At 48.6% G+C, this 25,747-nt stretch overlaps 1 protein-coding gene across 2 annotated transcripts in view; it reads left to right on the forward strand.

Annotated features, from left to right (window-relative positions):
• The window catches only part of LOC138566133 (zinc finger protein 432-like), a 41,745-nt gene extending 37,475 nt beyond the window's left edge, over positions 1-4,270 (forward strand). For both annotated transcript variants that reach the window (XM_069643138.1, XM_069643137.1), the window contains one exon: positions 39-4,270. In XM_069643138.1, coding sequence (XP_069499239.1) covers positions 738-1,895 — 1,158 coding nt within the window. In that variant the 5' untranslated portion in view covers positions 39-737 and the 3' untranslated portion in view covers positions 1,896-4,270. The remainder of the gene's footprint in view (positions 1-38) is intronic.
• The last annotated feature ends 21,477 nt before the right edge of the window (positions 4,271-25,747 follow it).

The following is a 25,747-nucleotide window of genomic DNA, read 5'->3' on the forward strand; positions in this document are numbered from 1 at the left end:
TTGAAACTAATAACGTGCATCTCCTTTTATTTTAACAGGTGATTGATGCCCCAGAAATTCAACAACAGTGATTGTTAGATTCTCTGGACTAATGCAGTGAAAAGTGTCATTATTAGAGTATGCAATTCCCAAGCACCTGAGAAGTGTGCAAGTTTGGGGTCCAGTTGCCTTTTCAGAGTATTCATGAAATGAGATTGAGAAGCCCATTGGCTACACGATGGCTTCTGTCCATGCAACTCCTTCATTGTAACATCTTGTAACCAAGCTTGTTCCTTCTGTAAATATTGAGGGAGAGGGATGTCTGGCATGAAAACAATGTTGATGTGCAGTAAGAAAAGCATTTTTGTTTTCACTCTTATTCCTGAAAGAACACATTTGAGTGCTATTTTATACACATTCTGAATGTAAAGGTAGTTTCTTTAAAGCATTTTGTGAAAAACTTGTAAGTGTGAATGGGAAAAGTGTATCCTTGCGCTGAATATTTTAAAAGCTTCAATAAGAGGAAAAATCGTGTTTGTCACCCGAATTGAGCTTCACACGAGAAAGCTCATTTGTTCTCTGAATTTGGGTATAGATTCAGTGGGAAGTGTCCTCTTATTAAGCACATGACACAATAAACTGACAGGAAACATTACACATGCACAGAATATTGGAAAAGTTGCCATCTTAAAAACATAGTTATTGCCCACATAAGAACATGGGTGAAATACCTTATCAGTTCACTGAATTTGAAAATAATGTCAATTTTGTATGATAAAGTTGGCTGCCCCCAAAAAATGCATACAGGTAAGAAACCTCATGTGTGCACTGAATGTGGGACAGGGTTTGCTGGGAAACGAGAGCTTGCTATCCATCAGAGAACACATCCAGGTGAGAAACCTCATGTGTGCACTGAATGTGGGAAAGGGTTTGCTCGGAAGGGAAATCTTATTCACCACCAGAGAACACATACAGGTGAGAAACCTCATGTGTGCACTGAATGTGCGAAAAGGTTTGCTCGGAAGGAAGTTCTTATTCACCACCAGAGAACACATTCAGGTGAAAAGCCTCATGTGTGCACTGAATGTGGGAAAGGGTTTTCTCAGAAAGGAGCTCTTGTTAGCCACCAGAGAACACATACAGGCGAGAAACCTCATGTGTGCACTGAATGTGGGAAAGGGTTTGCTCTGAAGGGACATCTTATTCGCCACCAGAGAACACATACAGGTGAGACACCTCATGTGTGCACTGAATGTGGGAAAGGGTTTGCTCAGAAGGGAACTCTTACTAGCCACCAGAGAACACATACAGGTGAGAAACCTCATGTGTGCACTGAATGTGGGAAAGGGTTTGCTCTTAAGGGACATCTTATTAGCCACCAGAGAACACATACAGGTGGGACACCTCATGTGTGCACTGAATGTGGGAAAGGATTTGCTTGGAAGGGACATCTTATTTGGCACCAGACAACACATACAGGTGTGAAACCTCATGAGTGCACTGAATGTGGGAAAGGGTTTGCTCAGAAGGGAGATCTTATTCGCCACCAGAGAACACATACAGGTGAAAAACCTCATGTGTGCACTGAATGTGGGAAAGGGTTTGCTCGGAAGGGACATCTTATTTGGCACCAGACAACTCATACAGGTGAGAAACCTCATGAGTGCACTGAATGTGGGAAAGAGTTTGCTCAAAGAGGAGCTCTTACTTGCCACCAGAGAACACATACAGGTGAGAAACCGTATGTGTGCACTGAATGTGGGAAAGGGTTTGCTCGGAAGGGATATCTTACTAGCCACCAGAGAACACATACAGGTGTGAAACCTCATGAGTGCTCTGAGTGTGGGAAAGTGTTTGCTCAGAAGGGACATCTCACTATCCACCAGAGAACACATACAGGCGGGAAAACCTCATGAGTGCCCTTAATGTGGGAAAGGGTTTGCTCAGAAGGGACATCTTACTATCCAGCAGAGAACACATACAGGCGAGAAACCTCATGAGTGCCCTTAATGTGGGAAAGGGTTTGCTCAGAAGGGACATCTTACTATCCAGCAGAGAACACATACAGGCGAGAAACCTCATGAGTGCACTAAATGTGGAAAGAGGTTCATTGTGAATAGTAACCTTTTTAGACACTAGATAAAACATGAGTGAGAACCCATTTCAGTGTAATGAATGTGGAAAATATTCCAGTGTTCTCATCTGCCATATGTGGGAACATGTAGGTGGGGAAATCCCCTTTGCAGTTGTAGCTTCAGAGAGCAGGTGTTGCTTCTTCAATGGGTCTGAGTTTGGCATGGCTATTTACTAAAAATGTGATTAAGCTATCGCCACATCTGTTCCCGTTTTCCTTTGGCATACAAATAGTGGATAATTATGATTGGTTGAATCACTTCTGTTTCAAATGCATCCCTTCTGGAATATGTTAAACGAATACTGTACTTTCTGTACTAGGGTACCCATCCTATGGAACAGTTTACCTAAGGATCCCATGCAGATTAATGGGCGCCAATATTTTGAAAAAGTGCTTTCTCAGTGGTTGAACAAATAACTATAGACACTGTTTGTATTTATTTGGGAAACTGTCCTATGAATTGTTCTCCAAGACGCTGCCTGTCACTAAACGCGTAACCATTTGTGCAGATGGTGCAAGAGAACGTATACAGATGGTGAAGTGAATGTGGGAACCCTTTAATATTCTCTTGGACCTCTCAGTTGCCTTTGACACCATTGACCATTAGATCCTACTTAGTCTGAGAGATGCCTCCCTCAGGGACTCAGGCTTATCCTTCTTACAATGCTTCCAGGGTAATAGAACATTAGCAGTTATGATGCCTCATTTGATATCAGAGTCCCTTATTAGTAGGAGGTGGCGTGCCCTAAGGTACCACCTTGTACCCACATTTTAAAATGTTATGTTCTACTCCTGGCCTGACTAATCTACTCTTACAGATTCTGACTCTACTGTTAAAACACTATGATCCTCTTATGCTTATTTGGGAGCTCAGCAAAGGTATAACTCTACTTTCACATCTGTCTGATCACCGTGAACAAGTGAATGGTTTCTCAATGACTGACAAAACTATATTGGTTGTTATGATTGAACCAGGCACTTGGCATGCTTCCCTGGCATTCCTCTGAGCTTGGTGTTTATGCCCTCTGCCTTGGTCTCAAAATTGACTGTCAGCTCGCACTTGTATCTTAGATGCTGTGGTCGGCAGCAATGTATTCCCACATTAAATTGCTGCACAATAAACTCCCATTTCTCAACCTTCATACTCACTTGCTATAACCCTAATACACTGATGCCTGTCTCTAGTGGAACACTCTTCTCCTCAGGACCCCCTCTAGTGTATTACACTCTTGCCTGTCTCTAGTGGAACACTCTACTCCTCAGGTTCCCCTCTGGTGTATTACACTAATGCCTGTCTCTTGAGGAACACTCTTCCCCTCAGGAACCCCTCTAGCTTATTACACTATTGCCTGTCTCTAGAGGAACACTCTTCCCCTCAGGAACCCCTCTAGCTTATTACACTATTGCCTGTCTCTAGTGGAACACTGTTCTCCTCAGGACCCCCTCTAGTGTATTAAACTATTGCCTATCTCTAGTGGAACACTCTTCCTCCCAGAATCCCCTCTAGTGTATTACACTATTGCCTGTGTCTATTGGAACACTCTTCCCCTCAGGATCCCCTCTAGTGTATTACACTATTGCCTATCTCTAGTGGAACACTCTCCTCTCCAGGATCCCCGCTAGTGTATTACACTATTGCCTGTCTCTAGTGGAACACTCTCCTCTCCAGGATCCCCGCTAGTGTATTACACTATTGCCTGTCTCTAGTAGGGCACGCAAGATTAGTAGATCGTTCATTGGACTGAGATCAGAAATTGGTCTGGTTTGAAGGGTCTGGAGAATATGTCAAGTGTTCCAATAATTTATGTGGACATGTATTTTACTAAAGTGACTTTATATGAATAGAGTAGAGAGGGCAAATGGAATAGAATTATTCACTGATCTATGAGACAATAAAACCCATGAAATTGTGCCTTTCTGTCTGAAATGAAAGTATTGTGGATGTAATGATATCATAGCTGTTCTCTCTGAATTCCAAGAGCGAATTGTGTACAAACATGTTTACCAATTAAAGTTCTCCTGTAAAACTGACGTGCTGAATTCAAACCGTACCCATCTGTGTTCACAAATTGAATGAAATGCTGATTAAAAAAATATTGAGCTTCAGCCAATATGTTGCTGTGTTACATTAAATATGAATGTTTAGTAGTACCTACATTTGTATGTTAAATCTGTTTATTTGTTCTGTCTTTACTCTGGAGTAATCTGCTTCCTGCAACTTATTTGATCGGGAGGCATGGGGGCATGTTGGTGTGGGTCTGGAGGGAGGCATAGGAGTACATTGGTGTGGGTCTGGATGAATACGGGCAAAATGTGGTGGTTCTGATGGATATTAGCACATTGTTGTGGGTCTGGAGGTATAGGGGTATATTGGTGTCGGTCTGGAGCGAAAGGGGCACATTGATGTGGGTCTGGAAGGAGGGACAGGGGTACATTGGTGTGGGTCTGGAGCGATGGGGCACGTTGGTGTGGGTCTGGAGGGAGAGGGGCACATTGGTGTGGATATGTATGAAGGATGGAGGCACATTTGTGAGGGTCTGGACGGAGAGGAGCACATTGATGTCGGACTGGAAGGATAGGGGCACATTGGTGTGGGTCAGGACTGATGGGGGCACAATGTCGGACTGGAAGGATAGGGACACATTGGTGTGGGTCTGGGGGAGAGGGACACATTGGTGTGGATGTGTGTGAAGGATGGAGGCACATTTGTGAGGGTCTGGACGGAGAGGAGCACATTGATGTCGGACTGGAAGGATAGGGGCACATTGGTGTGGGTCAGGACTGATGGGGGCACATTGTCGGACTGGAAGGATAGGGACACATTGGTGTGGGTCTGGGGGAGAGGGACACATTGGTGTGGATATGTGTGAAGGATGGAGGCACATTTGTGAGGGTCTGGACGGAGAGGAGCACATTGATGTCGGACTGGAAGGATAGGGGCACATTGGTGTGGGTCAGGACTGATGGGGGCACATTGTCGGGCTGGAAGGATAGGGACACATTGATGTGCGTCTGGAGGTAGGGATGTGGCACATTTGTATGATTTTGTAGGGTGAGATGGGGCACATTGGTGTGGGTCTGGAGAGAGGGATGGGGCACATTGGTGTAGGTCTGGAGGGATAGAGGCACTTTGGTGTGAGTCTGGAGGGACGGGGGAACATTGGTGTGGGTCTGGAGGGAGAGGGGCACATTTGTGTGGCGGGAGGGGTATGGACACATTTTTGTGGGTCTGGAGGGAGGGATAGGGGTAGATTGGTGAGGTTCTGGAGAGATGGGGGCACGCTGATGTGGGTCTGGAGGGAGAGGGGCACATTGGTGTTGGTCTCAACACTTCCCGTTATATAACTCAGCACTACCATAGGGTGCCGTCATACGTTCTCCCTGCTCGAATCCTATACTCATAGCAATACTTCCATCCTCCAGGTCCACACTGACCTCTTTAAGAACTGATTTATCCAACCTTCTGAGCACATGTCCATGCCTCCACCTTCCTTCCTCTACGTCCTGTGCCTGTCTATTCTCTTCTTCCCATTCTTCACTTCTCTGCTGTCATAACAGCACTACCTCTTCCGCTAGCCTCAGTGCTTCTTCCAATTGTTTCCGCTCCTTTGTCTGTACCACCCTTTGCAGCCTATCCCCTATCATATCGGTAAAATAATCTTCCCTTTCTCACTCATTCTCAACCCTTCATCTACTCTTCTAGCTACTGGCCTCACTTTCTCTTGTTCCTCCACACTTAATGTTTCTGCTAACATAGCAGTCAAGGGAGTTATTCCCTTTCCACTCTCTGTTCTCAACCTTCCTACAGCCCTAACCATTGAAGGAGTTATCCTCCCACTTTCCTCAGTATCCCATTTTCTAGGAACCATAGCTGATGGAGGCGTTATCTGTGTCTGTGTCTCACAACCACTAGAGAAAATGGTGGTTCAAACTCGGAGTCTGTCTGCAGGTGACAAAGGATAGCACCCATATGGGGTTGGTGCAGAAGGAATTCCTGCACCCTCCTTTTTCGGCCCTTCCTCTGAGACTTTAACATCATGCGCTTCATTACGAGTTTGGTGGTATATGGGTGGTAAATCCGCCCAGATACCACCAAACTGAATTACCGTTGCCGGCACTTGGCCTGATGACATTACTGCATGGATTACAAGTGGCGGTGGCATTCTAAATCGACATTTTTTTAGTCCATCGCCAATTTTGCTGATTTTTAGGCAGAGTTGGAGGATTTACCTCCAGTATTTTGCTAGTGGTAAATCCTCAACTCTGTAATATGGCAGAGCGGGAGAAGTGGCGGTAATTCCAGGACAATACCTGTAATATGGCAGAGCGGGAGAAGTGGCGGTAATTCCAGGACCATACCTCTAATATGGCAGAGTGGGAGAAGTGGCGGTAATTCCAGGACCATACCTGTAATATGGCAGAGCAGGAAAAGTGGCGGTAATTCCAGGACCATACCTGTAATATGGCAGAGCAAGAGAAGTGGCAGTAACTCCAGGACCATACCTATAGTATGGCAGAGCGGGAGAAGTGGCGGTAATTCCAGGACCATACCTGTAATATGACAGAGCGGGAAAAGTGGTGGTAATTCCAGGACCATAACTGTAATATGGTACAGCGGGAAACGTGGCAGTAATGTTGTTACTGCCAATCGTTTCCCCCTGGTCCTTCCCACATTTCTCATACATCGTCCACAGCATGTCATGGCCATGGATCCAGAACCTCAGACCCCGCACCATAAGGGCACGAGATCAAGTGGCCACACAACCTTTTTTTTCCTATGGGGACAATACAACTTGGTGAGCCCAACTGGACTCAGACCTGGCACCTTGGGCTGAATGCACGTGTTAGCATCCTTTCAGGAGTGCCAGGGTGGGGTCGATGAGTCATGACTATGGGCATGGCCAGAGCAGGCTATATAAGCCAGCTCTGCCTCCCAGCACGCGCTTCGTGTTATTCTGCTATTGCAGCGTAACTCTCACCGCTTCCTAAGCGCATCTTACCTGTTTTCAGTTACCAGCCAGAGCGCACCTTACCTGTCTTAAGCTACCAGCCAGAGCGCACCTTACCTGACTTCAGCTACCAGCTATAGCGCTTCTTACCTGTCTTCAGCAACTCTCCAGAGTGCATCTTACCTGCCTTCCGCTATCAGCCGCAGCACTTACCTTGCCATCCGCTTCCTTCGGCACGCATCCTTGCGAGTCAGGCATTCATCTTCATCTTACCTGCCATCTCCAGACCTCTGGGTAGCGGCGCTCCAACTTGATGTTGTGACAGACAGTGCCTGCAAGGGAAAAAATCAAAAGCCACAGTGAGAAACCTATAAGACAATACGTTTAAGGTCGCGCTTAGCCTAAACCACGCCAATTTTTAACGTCGATTCTTTCCAAAGTTTTTGCAGATAGTCCACCCAATGACCGCCCTGCTGAGAAAGAAACTGAAAATGACTGGTCCCCTGAAGTAAAGAGCGCCTTACAGGTGTTGAGACTTGCTTTCACCACAGCACCAGTTCTTCGACACCCCGACCCGATCTGCCATACGTGGTCAAAACAGATGTCTCCAGTGTAGCCATTGGAGCAGTATTATCACAGAAGGACCCCGACACAGGATATTTACATCCCATAGCATTTTGGTCCCTTAAGTTTACTGCGCCAGAGTTGAATTATGCGATCACTGACAAAATACTGCTAGCGATTAAGGGAGCCTTTAAAACATGGAGACATATCTTCTGGGGGCAAGACACACGGTCATAGTCATCACAGATCACCGCAACCTACAATACTTGAAGACTGCCAAGGCTCAATCCTCACGCCAGCTTCGCTGGGCTCTCTTCTTTGTGGAATACGATTTTATCATCACCTACAGACCCAGAGTGCGCAATGGGAAGGCAGACGCTCTATCGAGCTTAAGTGAGGATCAAGAAGCCTTTGCCACGTCTGAGCCTGCAGCCATCATTCTGGGAGAACGGATCCAGAAAACAATCGCTGCAACCACCTGTTTGGATGATTTTAAATCCGACCTCCAATCTCAGATGAGCCAAGCAACATGACAGGAGTGGCTATCCCGAGGGCAACAATACACCATTGAAAATAATCTGCCATATTTTCTAGGAAGGTTGTACATTCAGGACAAGAAGCTACAAGACCAAATAATAGCTAATTATCACCATTCACTAGTGGAAGGACATGCAGGAATTGCCAAGACTCAAGCTAAAATCCAAAAAGGGTATTGGTGGCTGACTTGGAGAAAAGACATTGCTCAATTTATCGCAACCTGTGGTGTCTGCGCACAACACAAATCTCAGAAGCTGAATCCAGCTGACCTACTGCGTCCATTGACTGTACCACCAGCACCATGGCATACGTTGTCAATGGACTTTATCACAGATCTTGCTCCCTGCAATGGATTTAACACCATCTTAGTTATTGTAGGTTTGTTCTCCAGAATGGCTCATTTCATTCCACTAAAAGTACCCCCCACTGCTTCTGCCCTCGCCACCGTGTTTTTGGAACAAATTGTCAAACCTCTCAGATTCCCATCAGTACTAATATCAGATCGTGGATCTCATTTCGTCTCAGCACTCTGGAGGAGGTGCTGCAAAATAGCCAAAATTGATCTCTGGTTTTCCACTAGTCACCATCCTCAAACTGACGGCCAAACTAAACGGACCAACCAGACCTTTGAGCAATATCTAAGATGTATGTTGCAACAAACCTAGGAATCCTGGAAAGACATACTTTGGCTGACCAAATTCACCTACAACAATTCCATTCACACTAGCACCGGACAGACCCAATTCTACACGGTGTGTGGTCGACACCCTTGAACGTCCACTTTTGATTCCCTTGACAAATTGGAAATGCCGGCAGTAACAACCTTACAAAAGACTATCATGCGGATTCTTGAAGATGCGGCCGAATATCTGACCAGAGCTAAAGGAAAACAGAAAATGTTTGCAGACTGACACCGAATGGAGGCCCCACATTACCAGGTCGGAGACAAAGTTTGGGTAGTATCCAAAAACATTCCCTTAAAAGGACCACGAGCCTTCCCTCCCTGGTATCTGGGACCCTATTCCATCAAAGCCGTGATAAACCCAGCATCCATGAAATGGGAGTTACCATCCAATATGCGAATCCATCCAGTATTCCATGTTTCACTCCTAAAACCAATGAAATCAGGTACTCGAATTGAAGCCTCACAAGAGCCTAACATCATAGAAGGAGAACCGGAATATGAGGTCAAAACTATTCTGGATTCCAAAATAGTGCGATCTAAACTGTACTACCTTATTGACTGGAAAGGTTATGGACCTAAAGATCGTACATGGGAACCCAGTGAATTCATCCATGCTCCATGGCTGATCAGACAATTCCATCGCAACAACCCCTCCAAGCCAGGGCCAGGAGAAAGAACACCCGTGAGAGGGGCCTTGAGGGGGAGTGCTGTCATGGCCTTGGCTCCAGAACCCCAGACCCCGCACCATCAGGGCATGGGATCAAGGGGCAATACAACATTTTATTGTCCCTTGGGGACAATACAACTTGGAGATCCCAAAGGCGCCAGGCTCATAAATAAATGTGCACTAGCACATTATATTTGCTGCAGGTACTTGGTTTCCCCTGCAGTGGCCCCCATGTGATTTGGGTCGGGTGTGGCTGCTGGGGAGGCTGAATGCACGTGTTAGCATCCTTTCAGGAGTGCCATGGTGGGGCCGATGAGTCATGACTATGGTCGTGGCCAGGGGCAGGCAATATAAGCCAGCTCTGCCTCCCAACATGCGCTTCACGTTATTCTGCTATTGCAGAATAACGCTCACCGCCGCCTAAGCGCACCTTACCTGTTTTGAGTTACCAGCCAGAGCGCACCTTACCTGTCTTCAGCTACCAGCCAGAGCGCACTTTACCTGACTTCACCAACTCTCCAGAGTGCATCTTACCTGCCTTCCTCTATCAGCCGCAGCACTTGCCTTGCATCTGCTTCCTTCTGCATGCATCCTTGCGAGTCAGGCATTCATCTTCATTTTACCTGCCATCTGCTTCCTTCGGCATGCATCTGCGTGGAGTCAGGCATCCATCGTCCATCTCCAGACCACGGGTAGCAGCGCTCCTAATCGACATCATGACAGACAGTGCCGGCAAGGGAAAAAGACAAAAACAAGGTGAGAAACCTATAAAACAATGGGCCTCATTACAAGCATGGTGGTCCGGGAACTACGGTACCGGTAAGCATGCCGATACCGTAGTTCCCAGACCCCCATACTAGGAGCTCTGCTCGCGGGTGCCATCTCACCCGCCAGGTTTTTCCTGGCGTGTGTAACAGCACCCGCGAGCAGAGCATGTCGGATGCACCGGCACAACTCTGAGGGCCTCATTACGACCCTGGCGGAATGGGTTTAACGGCGCTGGTAAAGGTGCCGGCGCCGTTAAACCCATTCCGCCATATTACAAGGTTCCCTTGTGGGACCCACTCTGGACGTCTGGTCAGACCAGACGTCCTTTACAGGTCCCACGAAGGGGATCAGGGAGCTAACAACGGGCCTGCCCGTTGTTAGCTCCCTCCCCATTCCCATTGAGCCCTATGGGTGCTTGAATGGGAATGGGGATGGGTACATTGAATGAGGAATTACCGGGCCCTCCAAGGTTGGAATGGCCTGGTAATTCCTCATTCAAGGGACCTGGACCCGAGTTTGGAGGCAGCCATGCTAATGAGGCCCTGAATGTGCCGGTGCATCCGACGTCCCCATCCCCATTCAGCCCTATGGAGCAGAATGGGGATAGGGAGGCCTTTGATTCCGGCACCCGCAAATGGGCAATTACTGGGTCCGCTGAGCTCGGCATGACCCGGTTCTTGCCCATTCGTGGGTGCTGGACAAAATGCAACTCCGGCAGCAGCCATGCCATTTTTAACGGCACGGCTACCGCCAGAGTTGTAATTAGGCCCTATATGTTTAAGGTCATGCTTAGCCTAAACCTTGTGCTACATCTAAAACCAACACTCATCATTTGTTGGAACATCGTGAACTCCATTCCCTTCCTATTTGGCCTTGCCTCTTGCACCGCAACTACCGCTGGGCCGCATACAACCTACTGGGAGAAAGCAGAAGAAAGACATTGGGCCTCATTAGGACGATGCCGGTACGGGACTAGCACCGTTCATTACGGGTTGCCCTATTACGAGGACTGCTGCAGGACCCGCTAATGAATGCCTGGTCAGACCAGGCATCCTGAGCGGGCCCGCTAGCAGTCCAGGATGGTAACAACGGGCCCGTCATTAACGGGCCTGTTGTTAGCATCCTCCCCATTCCCATTGAGCCCTCTGGGGCTGAAATGGGAATGGGGATTAATTTTTGCCAGGTCCCAGAAAAGGGCAATTACCGGGTCTGCCAAGATCGGAATGACCCGGTTATTGCCATTTTTTGCGACCCGGTAAAAAATCATTACCGGCTGCAGCCATGCCCTTATAAAGGGCACGGGTACCGCCTGGGTTGTAATGAGGCCCATTATTACAAGGATACGGACAATAATCAAGAATCAACACTACAATATTTAAAAGCCAAAAGACACTTACCTTCAGGAGTGGATCAGCCACAGCTGGTCTGGGCTGCCACGCACATCACATGGATCAGTGAAGGAACTCAGTCCATTCAACGTGCCCCTGCTGTGAGAAGCAGGACGGAGAGCTCGCCGTCATCAAACAGGGGCAATGCCAGCAATCAGCGCAGTTCACCGCACACGAGCAGGGGAGGAAGCCTAACAAGGGGAATTCACCTGCAGGGAGGGCTGCGACCGTGCCCCAACGTCCCTACAGAGACCAGGTGAGCGTAACACAGTCCTAAGAAGTTTAACCGTTTCTCTATCTTCGAACCCTTGTGCCTTACAACTAAAAAGTATGCAGGTTTTCCAAGACCCCCTTATCATAGGCCTCTCAGTAGGCCAAGTGTTGAGCATTTTACCCTTAGTTTCCCTCAGTCATTCCCAATGGTACATTAAAATCTTAACCTTATAACCAGAAAGTACCTGACAAAAATGATTCAATCGAGTATCCAGAATCGTTGTAAGTAGACCCGTTGGCCACCCACAAGTCAGCAGCAACTGCTAGCTTCTTAGGGTCCAGGTCATTAGAGTCATCAAGGTTCTGTCTCAGCTCAGGGGAATAGGCATCAAAATACTTCCCAGCATGAAGATACTCCTCATGCCTTCATAAGAGCTCACCTTGTAGCCCTTAATCCACCCATCTCAGTTTTTCAGTCTTTCACAAACCCAAGTGGCCCACAAGTTACCATCTCTCTTCTTCTGGTCTGTAGACCTTTTTAGGTACTGGGAAGGGGTCTTCCCAAGCCTGTCTATGAGAGCAGCTTTTACCAACTGATTATTGGCCCTCATTACGACCCTGGCGCTGGACCATGGTGCTAATAGCACCATGGTCCATGCCTGTAACTTACCGACTCCGCCATGGCGGAATGGGGAATTACAGCCCCATTCCGAGGTTGGTGGGCGGTAATTCCCCATGCCGCCATGGCCCTTCCCCATTCCCATTTTTGCCCCATGGCTCAATGGGAATGGGGAAGGCGCTAAGTACGGTGCCGCAAATTGCGGCACCGTACTTAGCACCAAGGTCCCTTTGCGGGTTGGTTTTTAACGCCTGCAAAAAGCAGGCTTTAAAATCTCCAACCCGCAAAGGGACCTTGTAATCAGGCGTTAAGGGTTTAACGGCGCCGACACCTTTTACGGCGCTGTTAAACCCTTAACGCCAGGGTCGTAATGACCCCCTAAATCTCCTGTTTTGTAAACTCAAGTTGCATTTTCATTTTCTCTATCTCAAGAACCAGCTCAGAAGACATGTTAGATACAAGTAGGGGTGAGGTTAGAGGATTGGGGGGTGGAGCAGCAGTTTCATCATCTTCCTCATTTTCTGGAAGTTGAGAGCTAAGAGTTAAAAATTGACCATCATTGTCGTCTAGAGCTCTTTGGAAGTAGGGGTTATAGGCCTACTTGTAGTTTGCTAATCCAACACGTTTTGGATTACCTATGTTTTTTTTTTCCTTTTGTACCAAGACATTTATCTTTACACATTTCTTTCAGTTTTTCAACAGTAAGAGACATAAGAGCTTCTGTCTTATAGTTTTCCATAGTGGACATAGTTTTAGTACTTTACAGTATAATTACCTTGATGATGAATTATTTGTGTGCAATACAACCAGAAATCTGAGTAGTCCAACCTACACAAATCCTACACAAATCTCACCAGCTGTAACACTAGTGTTCGGGGAGTTTTCCTAAAGTGCTACTGGCAGTAAGACTTTAGTAAGCTATCCAAGTGGTTTGCACATCCCCCAACTCTTAGTATCAGTCTGTACTAGCTCATGACTTTGTAGAGTGGCAGAGCAGTTAGGCTTATCTTAAGAGGAATAGGTGCGCTGTAGGTAAGTACACTGAACCTTAGTTAGACATGCACACCAAAGAAACTCTTACATGTATAATTTATATAAAATTAAATATTTATTATATATACAACAGAATCACTTCAAATATTTTAGACATTTACACTAGAACACTTCGGAATACTTTGGAATACTTGAGAATACACTTCAAAGGGCACTTTCACTTTTGGTTTTGTTCTCAGTTACATTTGTAGCAACGTTAGAAAGGGAAAAGACAATCATATTGTATTATCGGCTATTACGCGCACCTGCGGTTTCAAACAGTTTATATGGTAATATATTTATTCTGCAAACACATACAGTAAAGTCACCTAAAGGGAGGAAAATGGTTAGTTAGTGTAACAGTAGTCTGGTTCATGGTTCTAGAGAGGGTTTCTTCGCCCAGTAAGTCTTTTAAGTCCCAAAACGCAACCCTAGCATTCAGCAGTTCAGAGAGGGCTCCACGTCTTCACAAGCAGCAGAATGCAGAGAGTTCCTGTGGATTTCTTCCAGTCTCTAGTGTTATAGAAGCAGCAAGTTAACAACTAACATGAGAGACCTGTTAAGGACTCGATGAGCGGACACAAGCAGCGGCTTGAGTCGGAGGTGCACTTCAACGCTCTGTAGCGACTTCATGGAATCAGGTAAGCAATACATTTCCCCCCACAGTATCTTACGTTAGAAGAACATGTTTGTGCTGGATGCTCCGCGATGTTGCAGGTCTGGACCCAAACTCCGGATTCCTTGGTCAGATGACTGAAGGTGGGACTATAGATGGGGTCGCTCAGCGGCAGTCTCAAGGGAGGACTTGGAGCATGACTTTTAGCAAATTCTTGGTTCACTCTGCGGTTTTGGTGCCTTTTCTGCAGCTCCAACATAGGACATGGATCGCCTGCTCAATCTTCTTCACTTCCTGCAGTCCCAAACTCTGATGCGGGGGTCTGGGTGATATTGATCGGATCTCTGCAGTGTCCTTACGGTTTCAGCAAAGATTTGGACAGATTCGGCCTTCCCACGTTGATGCACTCGAAATGGGCAGCAGGTCTTCTGGTAATGTGGTTCAGCTGCTTTGGAAACTTCTAGGACCTCAGGAGATGGCTCAATTCAAAGTTTGTCTTGGGTCCGGTTGTTTCCATCAGCCAAAGGGAGGGAGTCATCCTCTTCGGAGCTCCTCAGTCGCATAGAAAACAGGGTCAAGACAGCAGTGGTCGCTTCACTGGGCCTCATTACGACCCAGGCGGTAAGTCACCGCCTGGGCCGTGACTTTACCACCATGGCGTAAACTACGTTTACGCCATGGTGGTTGGCGGACTTACCGCCCCATTCCGAGGTCGGCGGGGCGGTAAGTCCCCAATCCCCATTTACCCTTCCCCATTCCCATTTTTACCCCATAGGGCATAATGGGAGTGGGGAAGGCGTTAACTACGCCACCGTAAATTACGGTGGCGTAATTAACTCCATGGTCCCTTAGCGCCATGGATTTTAACACCTGCTAAAAGCAGGTGTTAAAAGCGCCATGGCGCTAAGGGACCTCGTAATTGGCGGTAAGGGGTCGGCGCAGCTAACGCTGGCGTTAACCCCTTACCGCCAGGGTCGTAATGAGGCCCACAGTGTTGTAAAGGGTCTGCAGGCATCTCTGGTCATCTTCTTTGGTTACTTCAGCTTCCAGTGGTCAACGTGCTTTTCACCCCCGAAGACTCACTTTTTATACAGTTCCAGCACACACTCCTCGTCAATCTCTCTCAGCATTTTACAGAAAGGGGTGTTTAAATGTCTAATCAGGACAGCCAGACCCCCTGTAGGAGAGGATCCTAGTCAGGCACTCTTGCAGACAATGGACAGGGGGTGGAAGACTCTTCCCCCATTTCCTGCCTGCCCAGCCACTCTGGAGCCTAGGCGGGATACCCAAGAGTACCCGCCAAAGGCAAAACACACACACTGACATCCCTCTCCCTGAATGGTAGAATGACTAACAAAGGACAACCACGCTCGTAACGGCGGAAAAAGAAGGCCTCACGTTGGTACTTCGGTGCCCCTATTGTGCACTACTGAGGCTATGGACATAGCCTGCAGTATAAAAATGACACTATCATTGGTAGAACATGTCCACTGCCACCAGCCATAACTAGGAGATTGTCTATGTGACTAAAAAGTCACAGGAGCAGAGAGAAGGGGGATACTAGGTATCCCTTTGGCACGCCACTGAAGGTGGTGCGTGCCAATCTCTCAGACTACAGTGTTTTGGGAGAGATACTAAGTATCTTTCTATCCTTAAGACCTGTAGTTACTCCATGAAATAGACAAATAATCTCAAAGGAGGACCCATAAGGAGCGGGGTGCTACAGACAAACAATAAAGTTCCTTTACTTTCAGGATTCTCATACGCACAATTTTCTCAGGTGATTTACTGTTCACCTTGGATCCCCCTCTGCTGGGCTCAAATCCACTTTCACACAAAGTTTGTTTTTCACATATACACAACTTACTTAGGATTTCCACGTATCCAATTTCTCGGGTGACTCAGTTCACTGCAGATCCCCCTGTGCCGGGCTCAGATCCGTTCTAACACAAAATCTTCAGTCTTCATCTGCTGGGCTCGGAACAATTTATCTGCTTTGCCATCAACTTTCTGAACTGTATGGGGGCATGGCTTGATGGCTACATGAGAGGACGCTCCTTGGAGGAGCTCCCGATGATCCGATTTTGATCCTGGGAAGAAGTGATGGTTTTCGGCGGACTTTCGAGCCCACGGTTCATCCAAGGGTACATGAAAGTGGGGGGCACATGGTGAGTGCCCTCCCCACCAGCGAGACTGCATATCCACAGAACTAGACTTCGAAAAAGGGGGAGGTCGCGCAGTGGAAGGGCAGCACCTAAGATGGCCGCTCGTGGACAAAGGGCCATAAATGGTCCATGGAGCTGAGGAAGACAGAGCCGGCCGGAGCGGGGCGAGCCCAACTAGAGGGACGTGTCGCATGCGTCTCTGGCTGGTGGCAAGAACATAAGTGCGGGCCCCCACTGAGGAGGCCCTGGATTGTGGCGTGCCAGCAGAGCGAACCCGAGTTCAGCGGAGCCTTGCTGAGAAGGGGTCGGCGAGCGGACCCTGCAAGGCGCTCCGCAGCGCCGGAGACACAGCTGGGCGCGTGTGCCCAACCGACGCAGCAGGATGTCCTCTAAGGTGGTGCGACCCCGGATCAAGCAGCCCACGATGGAGGCCTATGCTAGGTCGCCCCCGGGCGCGGAAGGGGGCAAGAGCAAAGAGGCCCCTGCGGCGGCAACGGACCCACCGGGTACTATCCAGGAGGTGCTGGCAGCAATTGCCGACTTGAAGGTGGCTTGGGAAACTAAGTTGGGCCTGGCCATGAAAGAGCTGCAGGAAGGCCTAGACCTTAAGATCGGAGCGGTGCAAGAAGAGGTGAACCTGTTGCGACAGGACGTGCGAACGGTCGCGGAGCGCACTGGGGAACTGGAGAAGGAGTTGGCCCCGACCACAGAGGCGTGCAATGCACATGCTAAGGAGCTTCATGCCCTCGTGCAGCGAGTGGGCAATCTGGAGGACAGAGGAGAGCAGGCAGAGGGGCGCGCCAGGCGCAACAACATTCGCATAGTGGGTGTTCCGGAAGGAATGGAAGGATCAAACCCCACGGAATACGTTGAAACCATGCTCTTGCAGGAGATTACAGGCGGGGAGCTGACCCAGGGGTTTGCGGTTGAAAGGGCGCATAGGGCCTGACCAGGAGACTGGCCCCAGGAGCCCCCCCGTGGCCGTTGATCGCGAAGATCTTGAACTATCGTGACCGCGAAAAGATCCTTGAATTTTTCCGGAAAGGAGGTACGATAGAAAGGGGGTCAGTGAAAATAACGGCGTATCCGGACTATACGCTCCTTGTACAGCGGAGTCGAATGAACTTTGGATCAGTGAAAAGGAGGCTTAGAGAAGCAGGCCATCGCTACATGTTGCTCTATCCCGCTAGGTTAAAGGTGTTTTATAAGAATAGATCCCTCTTCTTTGAGACGCCGACCGAAGCGATGGAGTGGCTGGATATGCAGGGTCGACCTCAGGAACCGGATGCCCAGACAGAAGCGGCTGGAGATAAGTAGCACGTTGCAGAGGCACCCGTGAGGCCATAGTTATGACATTGGGACTGGAATATAGTACGATATTGTGCTTGTGGGGAGGAAGTCATGGTATCTGCCGGCGGGTCCCGTTGAATGCACTCTCCTAAATAGATGACTGGGAGCTCCTGGGAAGCACCCTCTGAACCCAATAGTAGTACATTTAATTAGGTCACTGTTAGATAGGTGACGCCCCACGGGGTCCTTGTCCTCGGATATGAGACAGGTCCAGACGTGGGTAGGCCTGGGATCCAGGGATGGAGCTGGGCTATTGTTGGGGGTTGGCGGGGAGGGGGGAGGGGGGTAGTTGTGTGCAGTGGTGTGAAGTTGGGGGTGGGGGGAGGGGGGCATTGTTTATGAATAGAAGGGGGAGAGCCAGAAAATGAACTAGCACGGGGAGCATTATGGGAAGGGATGGGATGGGGATAGTCTGACCAGATGGCATTGGGTAATCTCAGAATTGTGACCTGGAATGTACGGGGCCTTAACAGCTACCTGAAACGTAATAAAGTGATGCTGTACTTAAAGAGGATGCGTGTAGATATAGCCCTGCTGCAGGAGACTCACCTTACTAGGGAAAGGCTGGAGGTGGTCAGGAGAAAATGGAAGGGCAATGTTGTGGGGGCGGCGTACTCGGCTTGATTGAGCATGCACACAGTGCCGGAACACTCTGTCAAAGGTATCATATATTTTGGCGTCAAAGTTCAATCACTCATCTGCAGTTCACCTTTACTCGTGTTGGTTCTCACACGCGTTTCACTCAATGTTGGTTCCAGCACTCGCCATACAATGTTGCTGCTTGCAACCTTGTCTTCAACACAGACCGGTCTTGTATCAGCCTCCCCAACTCACCAGCTATGTTGCTTTCACTGAAGCAGCTTTGTTTTGGGAGCCAATGACAGTATCACAGTGGCTGGAGATTCCCCCCACCTTTATTACAGACGCGGGAGGTACCCGGGTACCACTGACACACAATGCAGGATTCTTCAGCCTGGTTTCCTGGTCTTATGCTTTCTCTCATGAAAGTAATGGTTCGTTGTCGAAAAGGTCAAGGGAACTTTCCTCTTGCGACCCCCTTCTCTTTCCACATTTTTCTCTTCTCATTAAATTGCCATCTTGGAACCACTGTTTCCTTGTGTGCTTCGCGTTGCTCAGAGTATGCTCTCATCCTCCGCCTTTTATCCGTGTGGGGAACTTTAATGGAAGTCAGGTGTGCGTGATGGTCAGTAATTGCCTGACCTCTCCTGACCATGGTATTGGAACATGTCAGGTACACGGCTCGGGTGTTAGTCTGTGTGGGCCATCAGTGAGAAAGAGTTTGTGTTGTAAAAGGGGGGTGGTAGAGTTGCTAAATATCCTACCGGGTAGAATGGGGTCAAGGTGTTACAAGGAAGTGGACACTGTGTCTCACCATCCAGTGTCCCACTCCCACTCCCCGAAGACCCCTCACCCACGTGATCCTCCCACACTGATCCACCCCCAGGGACTAGATCCAAAAGCCATGGCCGTGTCCTGGCCACCTAGATAACAGATCCCTGGGACTAGTGGGTGGGACACCTTCTGGTTTCTCACAGGTGCTATTATTCGGCTGTCATGACAAAGGTACAGTATTACAAGCTATTACGGTAGAATATCGGAACAAAGCTGATGCTTTCAGTATGGGTCTGTCAGAGGTACTGCCCCCGCATCGGCCCTATGATTGTCTCAATGATCTCTTGGGGAGCCCAGATACCCTGCAGTAGGGTTGATTCTTTATCTCAGAGGAGGATCAGGTATTGCGCGAATACCTCTCTGTACCTCTAAATAAAGGGTTCAAGTGTCCATCACATTCCCCTGCTGCTTCGACATTTGTTTTTGTCTCTCAAAAAGGAAGGGGACCTGAAGCCTTGTATCAATTATCACGCCTTGAATGAGGTCACCATAAAAAACAAGTATCTGCTTCTTAGGCAAAAATCTGTGCAGTTCCCTTAGGGACCACTGCAAGAGATTTAGGACTACAGGTGGTTGGCAGTAAACCCACTTGGTAGCAGTCTGTGCCACACAGATTCACTTGGTAGCTGTGGCTGAGCAGTCAGACTTCTCTCAAGACGAGTTAGGCAGTATACAGAGCATAAACAATAGGTACAGAGACACAGTAGCACAAGCAAACACTGACCAGAGCTTTGGTGTAAAAGTATATAATTATTTATTTAAAGACACACTTATAAATTACACTAGCACTAAAAGGTAAGTAAATTCAACACACAGGGCCTCATTGCACGGATGGCGGTAAGGATTTACCGGTACCAGTAAAATACTGGTACCGGTAAATCCTTACCGCCTTACTACGAGGTCCCTTTGTGGGTTGGGGGATTTAACGCCTGCGTTTGCAGGCGTTAAAAACCAACCCGCAAAGGGACCCAGGGAGCTAATTACGGTACCGCAATTTGCGGTACCGCAATTAGCGCCTTCCCCATTCCCATTATGCCCTATGGGGCAAAAATGGGAATGGGGAAGGGCAATGGTGGAAGGGGGAATTACCGCCCCGCCAACCTTGGAATGGGGCGGTAATTCCCCTTTCCGCCAAGGCGGTGCCGGTATTTTACCGGCATGAACCATGGCGCTAATAGCGCCATGGTTCTCCGCCATCCGTGTAATGAGGCCCACAGTCACTATTATAAATATACAACCCTGATTACTTATTAGACAAGTCTTAGTGAGAAACACCACTTATTTTCAGACAGAGGTGAGCCTTAACCTAAGATGGCACTCCAATAAGTTATATAAAAATGGAGGGAAAAAGGCAGAATTTTGAACGCACACAATCTCAAGACTTTTAAAAGAACCACAGTACAGCAGGACAGGCAGAGTCTACTGGAGAGCAAGGAAGTACAAATGCCAGGCCCACTCTGAGAGGGAGCAAGGAGAAATGTGTCCAGGATCACACAGTGGGGTTATGCCCAAAGAGTCTTTGCAGATAGTTCAAAAAGAGTTGGATCAGTTCAGAGAAAGTTAGTTAACAGGCCAGAGAGTCAAGGATTTACTGTCACCTCGAACAATCAGTTGCAAGGGAAGCCAGGCGGGACACAGTACCTGAAATGGTGAGAACGCTCCAGCGGGGGCAGTTGTTCCTGGCAGCGGGTGCAAGTCGGTGTTTCATCCAGAGGAAGAGGAGGTCTCGACGTGGAGGAAAGGTGAAGGTGTTTGCACTGCCAGGGAAGAAACCAGCCGCTGAGTTTCTCGGTTAAAAGGTACTACCCTTTTATTCGCAGTACTGGTGAAGCGTGGTGAAGCGTGGTTAACAGGCCGCCGGGGTGCTTGGCACAGGCGATTCGACCACGGGACGATCCAGGAAGACGAAAAAAGAAGGCAGACTGGTTATCCCCACCAGTCAAAGGAAGAAGACTCTCCGGAATGGAGATCTTCTCTGTCGTCGGGAAGTGGTGAGGCGATTCAGCAGGGCTCCTCCGGTGGTGTCGTCGTTGTAGGTTGGCACAGCTTCTCCCTCTTCGGATTCTTTGGTCCTGTGGCAACTTCTGAAGTTCCAGTCCCAAAGGCCCTGCTTTTATGCAGCAAACCCCCATTCATCAGTACTAGCTGTCACTCAAACATGCTAAGTGGTGAGCCGGGCGGCTCACCACTGGGCCAATCAGAGCAGAGTGCGACTTGAGTTGCCAAGGCAACGCAGTCCAGGGTGCCTAAACACCCCTCCACCACTCCTAAGAAACCCAGACAGAGTGGCACTACTCTGGGGGCTTCTGTGCAGAAGCCCGCCAAAATAGTGGAACAAAGGGCTCGACCTTTGTTGGAGTCACAGAAGTGAACACAAACGCCATTTTGGAACCAAGTTCTGGCAAAAAATACCAACCGGTGAATCAATATTAAATAAATAAACCGGCGGTATTTTCAAGGCTATATTGATTATATATTAAAAAGTGGTAGCCTCGAACAATGGGAAAAACCCATAGGAATATATTTGCGGTCGAATATAAAAAGTAGTATCCAATGCCATCAGCCAAAACTCGCTCAGGGGGGACTGGACAGTGCCCCCTCGAACAACAGACCCAGGGGCAATCGAATTGCCCCTACCAGTATGCCCACAATATGATGGTTTGCACTGGTTCTGTTCACAATTTAAGACTAGTAAAGCCAATGGTGACTTTACATGCCCTGGGAGACAGTAGTCAGTCCCAGGGTATGGAGTCTATGTTTGGGGGTCACTATGACACCCCCGTGTTACTGCACTGAGGGTGCTGTGTAACACACATACCAAAAACACATGAAGCCCGATGGAGTAAAAGACCCCATAGCCCATAAAACACATCTAAAGTCAAAGGAACACACTTAAATCATGTCCAAGAGTGGGAGTAAAAGAGTCTCACTCTGGGCAGGAGAAAGAAAATAAACCCCAAAACTCCAGCAAAGCTGCTGGGGGACTTACTAGGTTTGGGAAATTAGCCTCTACAGAGAATTCTCCCTAACACTCACCCACCCCAGAGTAAGTGACAGGAGGATTTAATCCACTCCTGGATGAATCTCATACCTCTAGTCGATGACATACATCCTAGAGAGACCATCAGCATTTTGGTGGTGACACCCGAACCTGTGCTCAATGGTGAAATCAAACCCTTGAAGGCAGATTGACCATCTCAACAGTTTTGGATTTTCCCCTTTCATTTGTATTAACCATCTCAAGGGTTGGTGGTCAGTCCGAATGACAAAAGTAGAACCATACAAGTATGGCCTAAACTTCTTCAGTGCCCACACAATGGCAAAACATTCTCTTTCAATTGTTGCCCACCTTGTCTCAGGATCCTTCAGCTTTCTGCTGATGAAGCAAATGGGGTGCTCCCTACCTTTCTCATCCAGTTGGCTAAGGACTGCACCTATACCTACATTGGAAGCATCAGTTTGTACAATGAAAGTTTGGTGATAGTCAGGAGCTCTCAGCATACATGCCAACATTCTGTGACCAAAAATCTGTAGGAATCTTAAAGTTTCAAAAATAGTCAGGCGAGGAGGTAATGATAGGAAAAGGGCACGTCAGCAGCCCATTGTCATTGAAAGAGCCCGCCGCCGCGGGTGCATTCAATGACAATGAGGCGCCTGCCACGCCTTCTGCCATCTCGGTAGCTCGGGGGAGCCCTTGAAAGACTCGCCGGAGTTGACGTGGTGGGGGGCTAATGGCGCCTTTTGTGAAACGCACTTGCGGCGGAGGGGCGCCCTTAGCCCACCGCCGTGGGCGCCTTTTACATCAAAGGCCTGCATGCTGCCCCTTCTCCTGCTACGCCAGCTCGGGGAAGTCCTTGAAAGACTTCCCCCGAGCTGGCGTGGTGGGGGGCTAATGGCGCCTTTGGCCAAAGGCACCCGCGGTGGAGGGGCGCTTTTAGCCCACCGCCGTGGGTGCCTTTGACATTAAAAGCCTGCATGCTGCGCCTTCTCCCGCTATGCCAGCTCGGGGAAGTCCTTGAAAGACTCCCCCGAGTTGGCGTGGTGGGGGGCTAATGGCGCCTTTTGCCAAAGGTACCCGCGGCGGAGAGGCGCTTTTTGTCATGATCTCTGCTTCCAAAAGGTCAGGGTTTTCCCAACTCCCTTGGAAGCAGATCCATAACCCAGGTTCCGAGTGCCAACCAGTCCCAATTGGGACCTTTTGGACCCAGTCCTGGCGCCGCACCAGGCTCATAAATATGCCCAGTCCCAGCGCTGGAAGCGCTGGGCTCATAATGCTTGGGTGGACTTACCTGCAGCAGACCATGCTGCTTACTTGCCTGCCAGTTGAGCCTCTGATCCTCTTCTGTTTGGAACTACTTTTCCTGTTGGGTGGGGCAGGAGCCACTCCCTAGATTCAGAACACTGGAACTCTTCTGGAAAGCAGGAACTCTTTTCTTACCTAGGCGTGGCTGTGGAAGGAGACACCTAAGCACTACAGGAGGCTATTTAAACCACACCCGATGGATGAATCTTGCTTTGCGTTATTCTGCATCCTCTGCAGCAGAACGCTCATCGTGTCTTCTGCATCTGATCCTGGGCCTAACGAAAAAGGCTTACCATCCTGAATCCAGTCTTCAGCAACACCTATAAAGACAAGAAAGAACAGGTTAGCATTACGGTCTTCAGTGACAGCTCTTCACTTACCTGGTCCATCGGCTGTCACCAATGCCTCGCGCTGCATTCCGGCATCTGAAAGACAAAGGCTTACCTACTCTTCGTGCGCTCCGGAGGTCTTCACACTGCATTCCGGCATCTGAAAGACAAAAGCTTACCAACTCTTTGCACGCTCCGGAGGCCTTCGGCGCTGCATCCCGCATCTGAAAGACAAAACAAGGTGCGTTTAAAAACATTGGGGAACTTTAATACTCACGTGCCATTACTCCTTTCCACATCTAACCCAGTGGGTATTCCGGCACCCTGCAGCCGCTCCGAACTTGTACCTGCAAAATAAAAAGACAGTTAGAGCGCATCGTGAAGCAGGCAACAAGCGCTTACTTACGTGCTTCCAGGCGCTTCTATTCATCACACGGGCTCCATCTTCAACTCACTTCAGCCCGTCATCCGCCATCGCCGGAACCCTGCAAAACAAGAGACATCATTACTAAAGACTTTAAAGACATTAGGATTACTCGAAACTTACCGTTCGTGCAGTAAACGACGGACAGCAGTCCTCTGAAGTCAAGAGGCCTGCTCCCCTTATCCAGTGAAGAAACTGGTTACAGCACCCTGCCCCGAGGCAGATGGAGAGCACGGCGTTCACTTACTTAAGGTGAGAGCGTTAACCTTTGGGGTTCTACAGGAGAAGAGAAAGGGAAGAAGAGAGAGACATTCAATAACCCAGTTCCTTAATCCCATATTTTCTATCTGCAGACATCTTACCCTTCGAGTCAGACATACAGTGCACAGAGGTCCAGCCCAAAGAGCCAGCCGTGTGTTACACATCACCTTTGAAGATGCGGTATACGCCCAGTCAAGACCGGCGCCTCTACGGGAATCAGGTGAGCGTTACAGAACGCAAAGCCTACCACAAAACTCCTGTCCAGGCGCTATGGAAACCTCGGATACCGACCAGCTAGCCCAGTTACTTGGGGAACTAAGGGCAGAAGTGCATGCAGCCCGTCAGGAAACGAACGCTCTAAGAAGGGAACTGATTATTTCCAAGGAGCGAACAGATGATCTCGCTAGACAATTGCTACAGTCACAAGCCGGACAGACCCCGTTACCCGCATCTGGGGGAAATCTTCCTTCTACATCCTCTATGAATCCAGTGCAGATCAACCTACCTGGGAATGTACCTCTGGCTCCGCCCGAACGATTTTCTGGTGACCCAAAGAGGTTTGCAGTATTTATCAATCAGTGCCGGTTGCATTTCTTATGCCGGCCAGCAGCCTTTCCAACTGATCAAGCTAAAGTAGCTTTCGTGCTTTCGTACCTTAGTGGCAATGCGGCAGACTGGTCGATCCCTCTAGTAAATCAAGATGATCCGGCCCTCCATGATTTTCAAGCTTTTCAGCTCAGTATGGAAAAACTGTTCGCAAGACATTCACAGGGGCAGGCCTTGGATAATGAGCTTCTTTCGTTGCGACAAGGTAATCAAGACCTTTTGGCTTATATTGCGTCTTTCAACAGAATGATAGTGGAAACTCAATGGCCTGAGGACAAAAGGATTACGCTGTTTTATAGAGGTCTATGTGGAGAGCTCAAAGATGTGTTAGCCCAAGTAGTGAATCCCCCACAAGATTGTTCGGACTATATAGACTTAGTCGTTCAAATAGATCACAGACTGCAGAACAGGAAGGCCGATCGTTCCAAGTTTGATGCTCGAGTATTTTCCAAACTGCCAACTCCTTCCAAAGGAGTAGACTCCGGGGAACCCATGCAAATAGGGGGTCTGAAAGGTCCTCTAACACAAAAGGAGCGGGAAAGGAGAAAACAGTTGCAATTATGCCTCTATTGCGGAAACTCAGGGCACTTTCTTCGAGACTGTCCGGTGAAACCTGCCAAGAAGGCAGTAGGAGCTGCAGTTACCAAAGTTACAAACTCTGAGCAGGGAAACGACCTCGCCCGACAAGAATAGAGGTCCTCTTGCCGAGCGTGAAAACCAGTTCCGTGACCTCGCATTTCGTGAT

This window comes from Ambystoma mexicanum, chromosome 2p (genome assembly GCF_040938575.1).
Source record: "Ambystoma mexicanum isolate Mex_15411 chromosome 2p, UKY_AmexF1_1, whole genome shotgun sequence".
In the NCBI taxonomy this organism is placed as follows: Eukaryota; Metazoa; Chordata; class Amphibia; order Caudata; family Ambystomatidae; genus Ambystoma; species Ambystoma mexicanum.